Source organism: Pan troglodytes, chromosome 8 (assembly GCF_028858775.2).
Source record: "Pan troglodytes isolate AG18354 chromosome 8, NHGRI_mPanTro3-v2.0_pri, whole genome shotgun sequence".
Lineage (NCBI taxonomy): Eukaryota > Metazoa > Chordata > Mammalia > Primates > Hominidae > Pan > Pan troglodytes.
The window spans coordinates 82,938,212-82,952,164 of NC_072406.2; the positions used below are offsets into that span (position 1 = coordinate 82,938,212).

The window sequence follows — 13,953 nt, forward strand, 5'->3', positions numbered from 1 at the left end:
ATCCTTGCAACTTTTAGCTGAACCTAAAGTTATTTTAAAATAAAGTTTATTTTTAGAATAATAGGAATTCCAGGCCATTCGCCGCGAGGATTCAGTGATGCAATGCGGGGAGGCGCTTGTGGGCTGTGCCAGCCATTAGTGGCAATGAGTGTTCCGCTTCTGTTTGAGCGCGGATGGGCTTAATACCTCCAGGGTCTTGCTTTTTCAGCACTGGCCTCCACCTCTCCCTGTTTAAGACCTGCCCGAGCCTGGCTACCAAGCAGTGAGTGGACCTTTTACAACCTTCTTGAGTTGTAAACGCTCCTCATTCTCTCTCCTGGGCCAGAGAAAGCCCACCCCAGCCACCCTGCCACAGAAACTGGTTCTGGACAGCAGCTGAGTGTAGTGGCTAAGGAAGTGGGCCTGAGAGTCATAGAAATCTGAGTTCAACTCCTGGCCTTCTCACTTCTAGCTGCGTGGCCTTGGGCAAGTTACTTACCCTCTCTGAACCTTGGATGTCTTGCCTATGAGACGGAAATAATTCCTCTCCCCATAGGGTTGTTGTGAGGCTGTATGCCAAGCCCTTGGCACAGTGCCTGGCACACAGTAGGTGCTTGGGGAGTAGCAGTGCCTCCCTCTAATCCCAGTACCCTCTACCATCTTCTCTTGTGCTGCCTTTTCTTCCCTTGGTCAGAGAGTGTCCTGACTTTTGCTTGTTTTTCTGGTACATACCCAGTGGTTATCTCAGGTCAATATGTGGTGCTGAATCCTAATGTAGGGGTCCTGGCAGAGGTACTTTGAACATGGCGCAGAGGTGACTTTGAACTTGGCTCAGAGGTGAGAAGCAGGGAAGCTGGACACACTGCTCTGTTCTGCCCTGTGGGTGTGCCTCGTAGCCATCCTGCCTCGTGCCCAACCATGGGAAGCGATCCGTGATCTCCCCTGAGCTAGCTCCCTGGCCTCACCTCTGGCGTTTGGGAGGCAGCCATGGAGGGCCAAGGCAGACAGGGCCAGGTCCTGGGTGCACAGCCAGGCTGGAGTCTGTCAGCGAGCTACCTGTGCATGTTCCAGAGCAGCTGAGGTCCTGGCCATGGTGCCATGTGTCACACGGCCTCTGCAGTTCTACCAGACATGGCAGCCCTGTCCAGCCACCTTCTTGGCCTGTGCAAAGTCTCAGGCAGCTTGAGCCAAATCAAAGACGCTGAGGTCCCTACTCAAGGGCTGGGGATGGCAGGGGTGTGTGCAGATGAGCGTACCAGGGCGCCAGAGGACTGCAACAGGGGACTTGGAATGGAAGGGCTAACTCCACCTTTTTTTTAATGGGGTAGAAAGGGAATAAAATAAAAGCAGTTTATTTTTATCATCCTTATTCAGTATAAGAAAAGACCCAACTGTTTCTCATTGCCAAGCTCCTTTTCTATCACAGCCTCAAAACTCTTCACTTCTTCTTGTGCTTTAGGCTTCCTTTTTGGGATCATTTTCCATCTTCCCTGCCATTCCTTTAGTGGGGTCTGTGTAACAGTTTTTGTTTATCTGATAATGTCTTCATTTCATCATGGTCCTTAAAAGATGGTTTTGTGAGTTCAGGATTCTAGGTTGATGGTTTCTTTATCTCGGTGCTTAGATGGTGCTAATACAGTGTTTTCCGTTTGGTGAGTGATCTGTATTCTCTTTGACGGAGGTGTGCTTACAGGGAAGTCCATAAGAGACTGCGGTCACTGTCCGTCCCCAGAAAGGGAGCAGACATGCTCAGTGAAACTGCCAGCAGGAGACTTAAGGCCAGCAGAGGACGTGGAAGGGAAGGCTGAACAGGTCTCATGCCCCAGGGAACTTTCCAATGATGAAAAACTCCCCACTATTCGGTGCATGTGAGCACTGGCTGGGAAGAAATTCCCTGTCAGATGGAGGGGGATGGCTTAGCCTGTTTGGGCTGCTGTAACAAAATATCCTGTGAGTAGCATAGAAACAACAGAAATTTATTTCTCACAGTTCTGGAGGCTGGGAAGTCCAAGATCAGGGCACCAGCAGATTTGGTGACTGGTGAGAGCCCGCCCACTTTCTGGTTCATACATGGTGACTTCTCACTGTGTCCTCACATGGTAGAAGGAGTGAGGGGGTCTTTCAGGGGCTCCTTTTATAAGGACACTAATCCCATTCAGGAGGGCTCTGCCTTTATGACTTAATTACCCTCTAATGCCTTATCTCCTAATACCATTCCCTTGGGAGTTGGATTTCAACATATGAATTTTGGGGCAACACCAACATTCAGACCAAAGCAGTTGACTTTAGCTACCTTGGTTGCCAGTGACCTTGGGGTTCTCTTGGTGGCCCCACGTGGCTCATGCCTTCCTCTCCCCTGCTGCAAGCCTCTGCCCCTCTCCTTTTAAGGGCCCACAACCTTCTTGGTCCAGGGATCATTCCAGCTCCTCCACTGAGACTTCCCTGAGCCCTCCTGCCCAGACACTGTTTCCCTTTTCTCCAGATCCTGGAGCTGGGTGGTGGGGATGGGGGCCTGAGCTGCAGAACTCAGAACACCAGGCACCTGAAGCCCTTGGTCTCGGGTTGCTTCTTAGTGGTATCTCCAGATGGGCTGTCCCTTTCTGTTTACATAGTATTTGCATCTAGGCCAGTTACCAGGGAGTGGGAAGTGGCATCAGGGGGCCTCACCCCACCTCCTGCCAATGTTGGACAGATGAGCTGTGATTCTATCTCCTGCTCAGACAGGCAGCAGCCCCCTGCCAAGTCCCACTGTAAGGACCTCTCAATGTCCTGAGCTGGAGATGGCAGCTGTTGGAGCAAGGGTCATTGGAGGCTTTGATGAGTGGGTTTGGCCTGTTGAGTGAGGTACAGAAATGAGAAATATGGCAGGATTCTGGCAGCAATTCACATGGTCTGCCTTACAAGAAAGACACGTGGAGGAAGGCAGCAGCCCTGGGCATTTCCAGATGCCCAGAGGCCCAGCAGATGCCCCCGCTGAATGTCCCAGTGACTCCTTTCTTCTCCTGCCCCCGGGATAACCGATGGGTTTACATGAGTATGCGTGGGGCACAGATGTGGCTGTGCAGAGCGTGCATTGCCTGTGATCCTGTCCTTAGTCTGCTTATAGTGCACTCAGGGAGGTCTGCAACACTTACCCACCCCAGTACAGAAGGAAGGCCGTGATCCAGTGTTGGAGGGGCTGGGAAGTAAGGGTTACTTAAGGGTCACCCTACTGCAGATCCATGATCATCTCAGCGATCAGCAAAGACTCCTTAGTTTAGAATTCCACCAGGGAGCCTATGTGTGTGTGTGACTGATTGGGTGCCCCTACTCCACCCTGAAGTCCCTCCTAGGATAAGTCTAGGGTGTGTGGATTGAGGAGGACATTGTCTCTACGCATTAGAGCACTTTACTCCCACTGGGGAGGGGAAGAGTTTGGGAAGGAAGCCCTGCTGCTCGTTGGACTATGGTCATTTCTTGTGGTGGGCATTGGCATTGTTCCTTGTGGTGGGGTGTTGGCAGGGAGCTGCTTCCCCTCAGTGGGTGCTGGTCTTTGGTCTTGCTACTCAATTGGATCCAGATATGGGTGCCAGGAAGGCCCGTGGCTGAAGCCTGACACCGGCTGCTCTGAAGTCTGCCCATTCATGAACTGGGGCAGCTGCCAGTTCTGGGCACTGCGGAAAGTGGCTTGGGACTGGGGCTCGGTGATGCACGCGGCTTCTGCTGCCCACAGTTTTGTGCTTACAGCCTGGCTGCCTCCTTGGCTGGCCCAGAAGGGGTATGCCAGCAAAGCGTACATCTCCTGTTCCCCTCCTGGCTCACCCCTTGCCATGGGACTGTCACGCCTGTGTGGTTGGAAGTGCTATTACTCTTCTCTGTGTGGTGGACAATGGTTGCTTTGTGGGTTGTAGGTTGATCACTTTGCTTTTGAGTGGAAAAGAATTGATGGCTGAAGGGCATGGGGAGATGGAAGTAGTGAGAGCAAGACTATGCATGGAGCTCCGGCCCAGCTCCTAGGAAGCCATGTGGGCAGGAGGCAGAGGCTGGGTTCCACTTCTGCTGGCATCACCTCCCTAACCGCACTGCTGGCATCACATCCCTGACCGCGCTGGTGGCATCACATCCCTGACCGCGCTGGTGGCATCACATCCCTGACCACACTGCTGGCATCACATCCCTGACCACGCTGGTGGCATCACATCCCTGACCATGCTGGTGGCATCACATCCCTGACTGTGCCGGTGGCATCACATCCCTGACCATGCTGGTGGCATCACATCCCTGACCACACTGCTGGCATCACATCCCTGATGGCGGCAGTGGCATTTTTTTGTAGAGACAGGGTCTCACTATGTTGCCCAGGCTGGTTTCAAAATCTTGGCCTCGGCCGGGCGCGGTGGCTCACGCCTGTAATCCCAGCACTTTGGGAGGCTGAGGCGGGTGGATCATGAGGTCAGGAGATCGAGACCATCCTGGCTAACACGGTGAAACCCCGTCTCTACTAAAAATACAAAATAATTAGAAGGGCGTGGTGGCGGGTGCCTGTAGTCCCAGCTACTCAGGAGGCTGAGGCAGAAGAATGACGTGAACCCAGGAGGTGGAGTTTGCAGTGAGCCGAGATCGCACCACTGCACTCCAGCCTGGGCAATAGAGCGAGACTCCACCTCAAAAAAAAAAAAAAAATCTTGGCCTCAAGTGATCCTCCTACCTTGGCCTCCCAAAGCACTAGGATTACAGGCATAAGCCACCGTGCCTATGCCCGGTCAAGATTAGGCTTTTAAATGTATTGAATGGTGTTCTATGAAACAAGCAACATAGAAACAGTATATTCAGTATGATTCCAATTCTGTAAAATAAGATGCATGCATGTACACACGTGGCATGACGCAGGTTAACTGTAGTTATTATAAGTCTGACTAATAGTAGTGTCGGTGATTTCGTTTTCTTCTTTTTTTGTAGTTTTCAATTTTTATTTCTAGTGAAGTGTTTTGTATTCACAAACAAGGTTATTTAAAACAAAAAAGCTGGAGTATCCAATGGGACCACTCAGGAAATGGGTGTCCCCAGGAGAGGGTGAACTCCCTGTCCTTGAGGGTGGACAAGCAGAGGCTGAGTGTCCGCCTCATGAACACTGTTCAGGAGCTTCCTGGCAGAGGAGTGCAAAGGGCTGGATTCTTTGATGAGCTCTGCAGGACACTGGCCCACAGTCCTGGGCCTGTGAGAAAAAGGAATTATCTAGAGCAGTGCTCTTCAAACTTGCCCATGCCTGCCAGTCAGCTGGGGATCTTGTTCAATTGCAGATCCTTATTCAGGAGGCCTGGGGTGGGGCCCAAGACTCTGCATTTCTCACAAGCTCCCAGATGCTGCTGCTGCTCCAAGGTCCTGGAGTATGTCTCCTGGAGGAGTGCCCACTGCTGCCTCCCCAGGGCCGGGGTACTGTAGGGCAGACATTATGCCAGTGGCAACTGGAACGGTACACAGGGATGTTAGGGCGAGTGGCCTGTGGTTCCCTGAGCCAGGTGACCTGTCTGGAAGAGGCTCTCCAGACGTGGAAAGATGAGTCTTGGTCAGAGTTGCCGAGTTTGAGACCAGGCCCTCTACAATGTGGCTTTGTGGAAAGAGCTCATGGTTGGGATTACATGGTCTAAGATGTGAATCCCAGTTCTGCAGCTTGCTAGCAGTGTGTCCTCGGGCAGGTCATTTTGCCCCCTCAGCCTCAGTTTCTTTATCTGTAAAGTAGGATAAGTATCTTGCCTGGTAAGGTCACGGCGGGGATACCATATGTTAGGTACCTACCCCAGTACCTGGCATGCAGTAGGCCTGTAATGAATGTTTCCTTCCCTTAAACTGTATTTTCTTCTTGCAGGTAGATGAGATTTACCACGATGAGTCCCTGGGGGTTCATATAAATATTGCCCTCGTCCGCTTGATCATGGTTGGCTACCGACAGGTAAACCACCTTGTCAGCAGGCAGGGTTTGCGGGGAGAAGGGTTGTGGGGCCAGAGTGTTGGACCAGCAATGGTGTGGGCTGCAGGGATAAGCATCCAGGAATCTGTTTCCAGAATCAGAACTTGAGGCTATTAGAATTGTGGCTTCAGTGGTGGAGCCTTTGGAGGTGGTAAGCAGCAATTTATGGGTTCCTATAATCTGAGAAACTGACGATTCCACACCTTTATCGCTGGGAGATCCCTCTCCTTGGGGAAACTGGGGCTTACAGTGGGGTGGCCACTGAGACAAGTCATGTTATGGTTGAGCCCTGGTGCCCTGCGCTCTGCAATCTTAGACTACCAGTCACCTATTATTAAATGGGGGTAGCCACCAAACTTTCCCGTAAGGGCTATTGTGAAGATTAAATAAAACAATGAATGCAAAGTGTAGAGGAAATGCTCAGAACAGCACCTGCCTTGCAGGTTAGTTGAAGGGATTGGAAATTGTGTGTGTGAAGTTCCCGGCAGAAACGCATCTCAGCATGGTGCTTGGCACGTGATCATCCCTGAAAGCAGGCAGGGCTGTGTGCCAGCAGCAGTTGAGTGGGGACAGCTGGTGATCTTGGGGTGGGTCCTGCAGTCCTCTGGGCCTTAGCGTTCCCATCTGTAAGTGGGAGGAGAGAGGCCTGCTGTTTCTAGGGCTCTGACCCTCCACGTGGCTGTTGGTGCTCTCCCGGCCCCTGCAGTCCCTGAGCCTGATCGAGCGCGGGAACCCCTCACGCAGCCTGGAGCAGGTGTGTCGCTGGGCACACTCCCAGCAGCGCCAGGACCCCAGCCACGCTGAGCACCATGACCACGTTGTGTTCCTCACCCGGCAGGACTTTGGGCCCTCAGGTATGCAAGGTACTGTATTTGCCATGGCCAGGTGTGTGCAGCATGCACGGCAGACAGAGGCTGGGCCTGGAGGCAGATGGGCTCTCTTCTGGGGCCCACCACATGGAGGTTTGAAGGGATGGGACCTGGACAGCCGAGGATGAGTTTTGCAATGGTTTATTGGGACCGTGGGAAGTAGAGGGGTCCCTACTCTTGTCCCCGATATTTTGGTGGAGGCTGCAGGCAGCTGTGAGTGGTCAGGCCCTGGGTCCTGTGCTTAATGTCCCAGAGCCTGGCTGCTGGAAGACCCTCCATGGGCTTCAAGATGCTTCTCTCCACACTGTGTCCTTCTGTCCTCATTGCAGACTGTGGGACACCTAAGATGGGGCTTGTGTGGGCTGCAGAACAGGAAGTCTGTGCTCTGCCTCCAGCTCCACACCTTGCCAACCCAGTGGTCCAAGATCTCTTCATCTCCCTGGGTCCTCCCAATTGTGGAATGGGGAACATCATAATATTTGCCTTCCCCCATTCCGGGGCTGCTAAAGGCCCCGGGGGTGCATGACATGTTTGTGACAGAGTATTGACAATTGTAAATACTCTGAAAACATGCAGCTTTGATACCCATATGGGGAAACTGAGCCATGGGGTGGTGAAGAGACTTGCCCATGTGGTTTAGCAGACAGGAGGCAGATGTGAGACTCAAACTGGATCTCCAGGTTCCATGTTGAAGGCTTTCTATTTTTTTCTGCTTTAATGCTGGAAATCAGTTGGTCAGCCCTGCCTACCCAAAAGATTTCTTGTCTGAATGACTGAAGCCCCAAATGTGGTTTTACACACCACACACACACACACACACGTACAGACATCCACACACATGTACAGGCCCATGTGCACACAGACACATGCACACATGCAAATAGACATAAGCCAGTGTGTACATGTACAGATATACAAACACACACGTATACACAGACACACAGAGACACTGCATACATGTAGAGACACAAAGACACATGTACATGCATGCACAGGCACTCACATAGACACAGACATGCACACACATGTATATCACATGTAGAGCAAATCTCAGCCTTCCAGGACAACAGAGGCCCCAGAAACCTCCTTCCCACTCAGCCTCTTGCTATACTCCCCAAACCATGTCAAATAAAAGAACATTTCAGCTCCTCTAACATGAAGGAATAGCTCTGTCTGGGGGGACTGCAGGCCTAGGCAGGGACATGCCCTTTGTCATTATCCCCACCTTGGAGGCCCCTAGGACACAGGCCTCATGCATGGTAGTGCTTAGCTGGTGCCGGCCCCCCTGCACTGCCATGATTCCTGTGTGGCCTGCCTGCACATTGGCCTGTGTCCTCCCCACCTCTGAAGAGTTGTCTCAGCTGTCCTTCACTGCCCTCCATCAGCCATTCCTGGTCCCCCTCAACTCCTTCCAAACCATTCCCTTTCCCCTTCCTCCAGCTCCCCCGCTGCACCCTGGCTTGCTTCTTGAATTCTAGCCTTTCTGGCCCATGCCTCATCACGTGATCTCCCTGCCAAACCACAGTTCTTTAGCTGTGGCGGTGGGTGGGTAGTGGGGTGTTGCAGGGTCGGGGTAGGCTCGGATCTGAGTCTCCTGTTTTCCCCCTGGTACCTAACATAATGCTGCCCCCAACTCCTGCATAGAAAGTGTTCGGAGCTTGTTTGCTGATTGACTGTGGGACTGGAGGGAGGCATTGTGGAAGTAGTGTGTTTGCAGGCCCGGGTGTTCTCTGGTTTAGAGGGGCGCTGATAAACCCTGGGAAACTGCAGGCCAAGAGGGAAGCCATCAAGCCCTAGGATGTGAGGGTGGCTTGGCCCAGGTTTGTCTGGCTGCAGGTGGGACTTTGTGAGCATCTGTCTTCCTCCAGGAACGTCCCCACTCCAAGCACTGACCAGAGGGCTGGGCTGGGCACAGACCTCAGTGTGTCCTGCCTCACCTGCCCTCCACCTCGCTCTCCACCTTTTCTTTCTCTCTTCGGCAGGGTATGCACCCGTCACTGGCATGTGTCACCCCCTGAGGAGCTGTGCCCTCAACCATGAGGATGGCTTCTCCTCAGCCTTCGTGATAGCTCATGAGACCGGCCACGTGTAAGTGGCAGCAGCAGGGTGGGTGGGACTGGCAGCTGTGCCGTGAGCTCCAGGGAATTCTGTGGCTGTGGGAGGATTTGCCCAGCTTGGCCTGGTCCCAGTGTCCTGGGAGGTGTCAGAGGAGCTGGCCTGCCACTGCGGCATGGCCTCCTGCAGTTACCAGTAGAGGGAGGCCCTAACCTGAGTTAGGAGGAGCCAAGGGGCATGAGTAGTAATTTGGGCCTGCCTTGGGCCCAGCCTCCAAATCCCAGGGCCATAGGGGACCAGATGTGGCCCTGCCTGTGGGTGGGTCAGTGGCAGTGTCCCCATCACACGCAGAGGCCTGCTCTCTCTGGGTGGTCTTGATCTCTGGCTTCCCTCCATCACATCCACACTTGAGGCCTTTCTAAGACTTGATCCAGCCCACCCTGATACTCAGCACTCATTGGAGTGCTGGCCTGAGCCCACTGTAAACAGGTGCACTTAGAGCTTAGGCGGTGGGCCAGGCAGAGGCTGGCTTGCCTGATCTTAGGGCTTTGGGTTTTGTTTAGAGTGTGTTCATTCATTCAATATTTCTTGAGCACCTACCATGCACCAGGCCCCATTCTAGGAATGAGGCTACAGTGGAGACCAGGACAGAGAAGCCCTCAAGAGGCTACATGCTGGGTGGACACAAATGAGCTACTGTTCAGTAGGTCATGCCATGTCACAGGGGCAGAACCAAGGGACACCATCAGCCCTGTTAGATTTTATCCCAGCTCTGCTCCTCCAGGCAGGTGGGACCTCCTCTCCACACCTGCAACATGAGGCTGACACCAGGGGAACCTCTGAGGCCCCTCCCTGTGGAGACACAAGGTCAAGCTTATAGGCCTGTGTATCTGCCTAGCAATCAAAGCCAGATGCAGCCATCTGGGAATGTTTAAGAACTTAGAATTCTTGGGATTTGGCATTAATGACTAATTGTGAAAAGCAAACTTTTAAATGTAAACTCTTATTATGGTAGGTGCCTACCATGTGCAAAGCTCTGTGCCCAGCCTTGCAGAGTCTTGGAGAGGCTCAAGAGGCAGGCGCTGACAGGGGCTCAAGAAATAAGGTTGAGTTGAGTTGAATGAAACCTGGTCTTTGCACTCAAAGGCCCTCCGTGGGAAGCCAGCAAATGGCTATGAGTTTTTAATGGTGGGATAGATGGCTCCTGCTGTGGAGGTGAGCCCACAGGTGAGACAGCTAGGACCAGTGGCCAAGTGGGGCTTGATCTGGCCTTGGAAGCTGTAAGAACATGGGTGGAGCTCACAGAAGGGGTGGGTGTCTGGGAGTGGTGAACAGCAGGAGCGAAGGCTTGGAGGGCAGGATGAGCCCCGTCCCAGTGGGAGCAGCCTTGGAGAGAAGATTGGTCCTCCCCACTACGTGGTTGGAAAACTGAGGCCAGGAAGAGCGGTCCGAGCTCCGGGTCAGGTCAGGGTCTCCTGCTGCTGGCCTGCCTGCCTGCCTGCCTTCCCGGGGCAGGCTCCTGGGATGTATCAGGACTCCTCTGTCTTCCCCATTCCAGGCTCGGCATGGAGCATGACGGTCAGGGGAATGGCTGTGCAGATGAGACCAGCCTGGGCAGCGTCATGGCGCCCCTGGTGCAGGCTGCCTTCCACCGCTTCCATTGGTCCCGCTGCAGCAAGCTGGAGCTCAGCCGCTACCTCCCGTAGGTCATTCCTGCCCTCAGAGCTGGGATAGGGGAGCATGCGACCTGCCACTCTGAGCAGACATCACACAGCTGGCTGGCTTCCCCACGTCGCCCCTGGCTTGACTCTTCCGTGACTCATCTCGCCTCCCCGCCAAACCTGGCCTAAAACATACCCCATTAGCATAGCAGGTGGATTAGTCTAGTGTTTCAGAACGTGTTCAGGTGACCATTTACATAGAATTCTTATTAAAAATGCAGACCCCCTGGCTCACGGAAGATGGTAAGTTAGATTCTGCTGGGGTTGGGTCTAGAAAGCTGGATTTATCAAGCATTGCAGGTGATACTTATGCCTGCTGAAGGTTATGAGCCACTGGGCTGAGGCTTGGGGCTCTAAACCCAGTGGCTCCTAACGACCCCTTTGAGCCCACCTGGCCCTAGCCCCCAGAGCTGCCCGGGATCGACTTCTCAATGGATGAACAGTGCCACTGTGGCTTTCCCCCAGGCCCCAAGGAAATGGGCATGCTGAGGAGGGAGCTCCTCCTCTCCCCACTCCCATCCTTGGCCCCAGCAGCACACCCCCAATTCCGGCCTGGCTGGTCAGCTCCTGGGTCTTCAAGGATGTTCAGGTACAGAGCAAGTGTTAGACTCAGGACCTTGAGGCCTGAGAATGGGAGGCCAAGTGGATTTGGATGGGGGCAGGTGGAGGCAGAGATATAGTCACTAGCCCCGTACAGAAGCTAGCCAGGGCAGCTCGCCCAGGGTCCATCTTGCATGGTAGGCTTTTCTCCTTCTTTCAGTACAGAGTGAGTCCTCAAACTGTCTATGAATCAACCATTAGTCTTGGCCATATCGTGTCCCTCTAAGGTGGGCAAAATGACCTCCTAATCCAGCTGCAAGCTGAGTATCTAATCCCAGTCTGGGTACCCTCGCCTTTGGCTGCAAATGGAGCCCTTCCAGATATAGTCACTGGTGGGAGTGAGGTCCTGAGTGAGGGGCTGCTCAAGGCAGCCCGTTCTCCCTGGAAGAGACAGCGCTGGGAACAGAATAGCGGGTGCAAATTCTTGCAGGCCTTGCTCATGAAAACCCCAGCCCCTGGGAAGGGAAAACCTGGGACTTCCTGCTGTCAGCCTGGCTCACCTTCCTTGTCTCTACTGGCAGCTCCTACGACTGCCTCCTCGATGACCCCTTTGATCCTGCCTGGCCCCAGCCCCCAGAGCTGCCTGGGATCAACTACTCAATGGATGAGCAGTGCCGCTTTGACTTTGGCAGTGGCTTCCAGACCTGCTTGGCAGTAAGTAGCCATCTGGCCTCTGCCAGGTGGTTGGGGGCCAGGGCAGTGTCCTTCTGTGGCCCATGCTGACCATTCATGAGGTGCCTTCTGCCCAGCTGGCCAGTGGGCCTGGTGATGGGCCCACAGACACAGTGCCAGCCACCATGCAGGGATGCAGAGTGAACACCTGTGGGGGCAGGTGAACACAGTGGCTTGGGAATGCATTAGCCCTGGGAAAGATGGGAACAGCAGAGCAGAGAGGGTGGGCACCTGATGGGATACTGTCTGGATATTGCAAGGGAGCCCAGGTTCCAGATAAGGTGTTGGGCTCTGGCCTGGTGGAGCAGCAGGTCCCACACCCTCTGGGGATGTGCCAGTTCTTTCAGTCTAACTCCCCACCTTCTGCACCTGCACATCACCTCTCTCCAGAGCGTCAGTTCCATGTCCCTGCTGCCTGTGCCTGAGGACATAGATACAAGGGAGCATAACCTTGTCCCTACACTGCAGGATGGCACAGGGGAAGACTGCTGAGCCTGAGATCAGCTAGAGTCCCCTAGGAGAGAACTCAACAGCTGCCACCCAGGGCCCAGGCTGAGCTGTCAGAGAATGGGCCATCTCAGGGGTAGGGGGCTTTCTGAAGGGGGCAGGCCTTGGGGACCTGAGTGCTTCATACTACCCATCAGGGAATGCAGCTCTCTTCACCTCCATGGAATGGGGAGTGCCCCCAACCATGTGTGGACACCTTCCCCACTGTCTGGGACATGTGGTCTGACAAAGTGCCTGAGTTGTGGGCAGAGGACCAGGACATGGGATTTCAGGGTCCAAATGCTGTACTTGTAGGATGCTTGTCTGGCTGGCAGGGGATAAGAGGGAATATTAAGGAAGCTATGGCTTCTCTGGACAATCTGAAACATAAGGTCATCAACCTCTGGCATGGCTGGGTGTCCAAGTTACAGGGAGGTGGAGTCCCAGCCTCGTTGGAGTACTGGGGTTGGGAGGTCTGGGCTGGAAAGCAGCAGTCCCCTTAATTCTCCCCATGTGCACAGGGCTCAGGGCAGGGGCACTGTGAACCCAGACCTCCCCAGAGCCTCACACCCTAGTCCCAGCTCAGTGACAAATGGCCTCTGTAAAGCGGGGGAGGGAGGCCTTGGAGAGAGAACGACAAGAGCATGGGACATGGCTAGGCTCTTTCTCAGTGCCATGGAGAAAGGAGGGGTCCCTGGAGGCTGCCGGTACTTGGGGTTGAGTAAACTTGAAGCAGGTGAGGGGCTCTGGCTGCCTTCCCTGCAGTGCCCTGGGTGCCTGCACTCATCACACCCTCTTTTCTCTCCATCACTGCCCTTTGTTCTTGGACAAAGAGCCAGTCCAGTCTGGTGACCCCATTCCCTTGCCATGCAGTTCAGGACCTTTGAGCCCTGCAAGCAGCTGTGGTGCAGCCACCCTGACAACCCGTACTTCTGCAAGACCAAGAAGGGGCCCCCGCTGGATGGGACTGAGTGTGCACCCGGCAAGGTACCTGTGGGGTGTGCAGCAGGAGTGGCCTTCCTGGGGTGCAGGGCATCCATCACTGGCATGGGGGTGGATCCCAGAGTGAACCCTGGCCCCTCCCTCCAAGTGCTTATATGAGTTGGGGGTGGTGCTAAAAGACAGTGGTGAGTCCAGTGTGTGGGTAAATACACGTGGAGTCTTCCCATAAACTCACCCTGTCTTCTCTCCCAGCCCACAGCCCTTTGTCTCTGTAATTGGCTGAGGGTAGCATGATCTCCTAGCCAATCTGACAGAAAGGCTTACTTCCATTTTACAAATGAGAAGAATGAGGCCCAGGCAGGTTAATTAAGGAACTTTATGGGGTCCCTCAGGGAGTGATTAGCAGAGAAGGGATGCAGAGAAATCTCTGTGTGTCCTGCCTACTCCCCCACCCCTATGCTGTCTCTGAGCATGAGACACACATGTTCTCCCCACACCAACCTCCTTCATGAATGTCCTGTGTTTGCTCCCTCATGCATGTGTGGGTGCCAGGGCTTCATTTGCCCGGGGGACCCCGTGGCTGGGTCTGAAACCCAGCTCTGCTCTGCTGCCGGCCCTGCCCTTGATCACTGTGGTGACCTTGGGCCGTTCATTGAACTTTTCTGACTCGCCAACACCTGAC

The 13,953-nt window shown here is 54.0% G+C and overlaps 1 protein-coding gene across 2 annotated transcripts in view; it reads left to right on the forward strand.

The window, feature by feature from the left end:
• Window positions 1-13,953, forward strand: part of ADAMTS14 (ADAM metallopeptidase with thrombospondin type 1 motif 14) — an 87,399-nt gene that overhangs the window by 48,471 nt on the left and 24,975 nt on the right. Inside the window, exons 5-10 of one of the 2 annotated variants that reach the window (XM_009458637.5) lie at window positions 5,825-5,908; window positions 6,633-6,789; window positions 8,778-8,883; window positions 10,409-10,552; window positions 11,693-11,825; window positions 13,203-13,316. In XM_009458637.5, coding sequence (XP_009456912.5) covers window positions 5,825-5,908; window positions 6,633-6,789; window positions 8,778-8,883; window positions 10,409-10,552; window positions 11,693-11,825; window positions 13,203-13,316 — 738 coding nt within the window. The remainder of the gene's footprint in view (window positions 1-5,824; window positions 5,909-6,632; window positions 6,790-8,777; window positions 8,884-10,408; window positions 10,553-11,692; window positions 11,826-13,202; window positions 13,317-13,953) is intronic. The other variant, XM_507838.9, reaches the window with a different exon arrangement.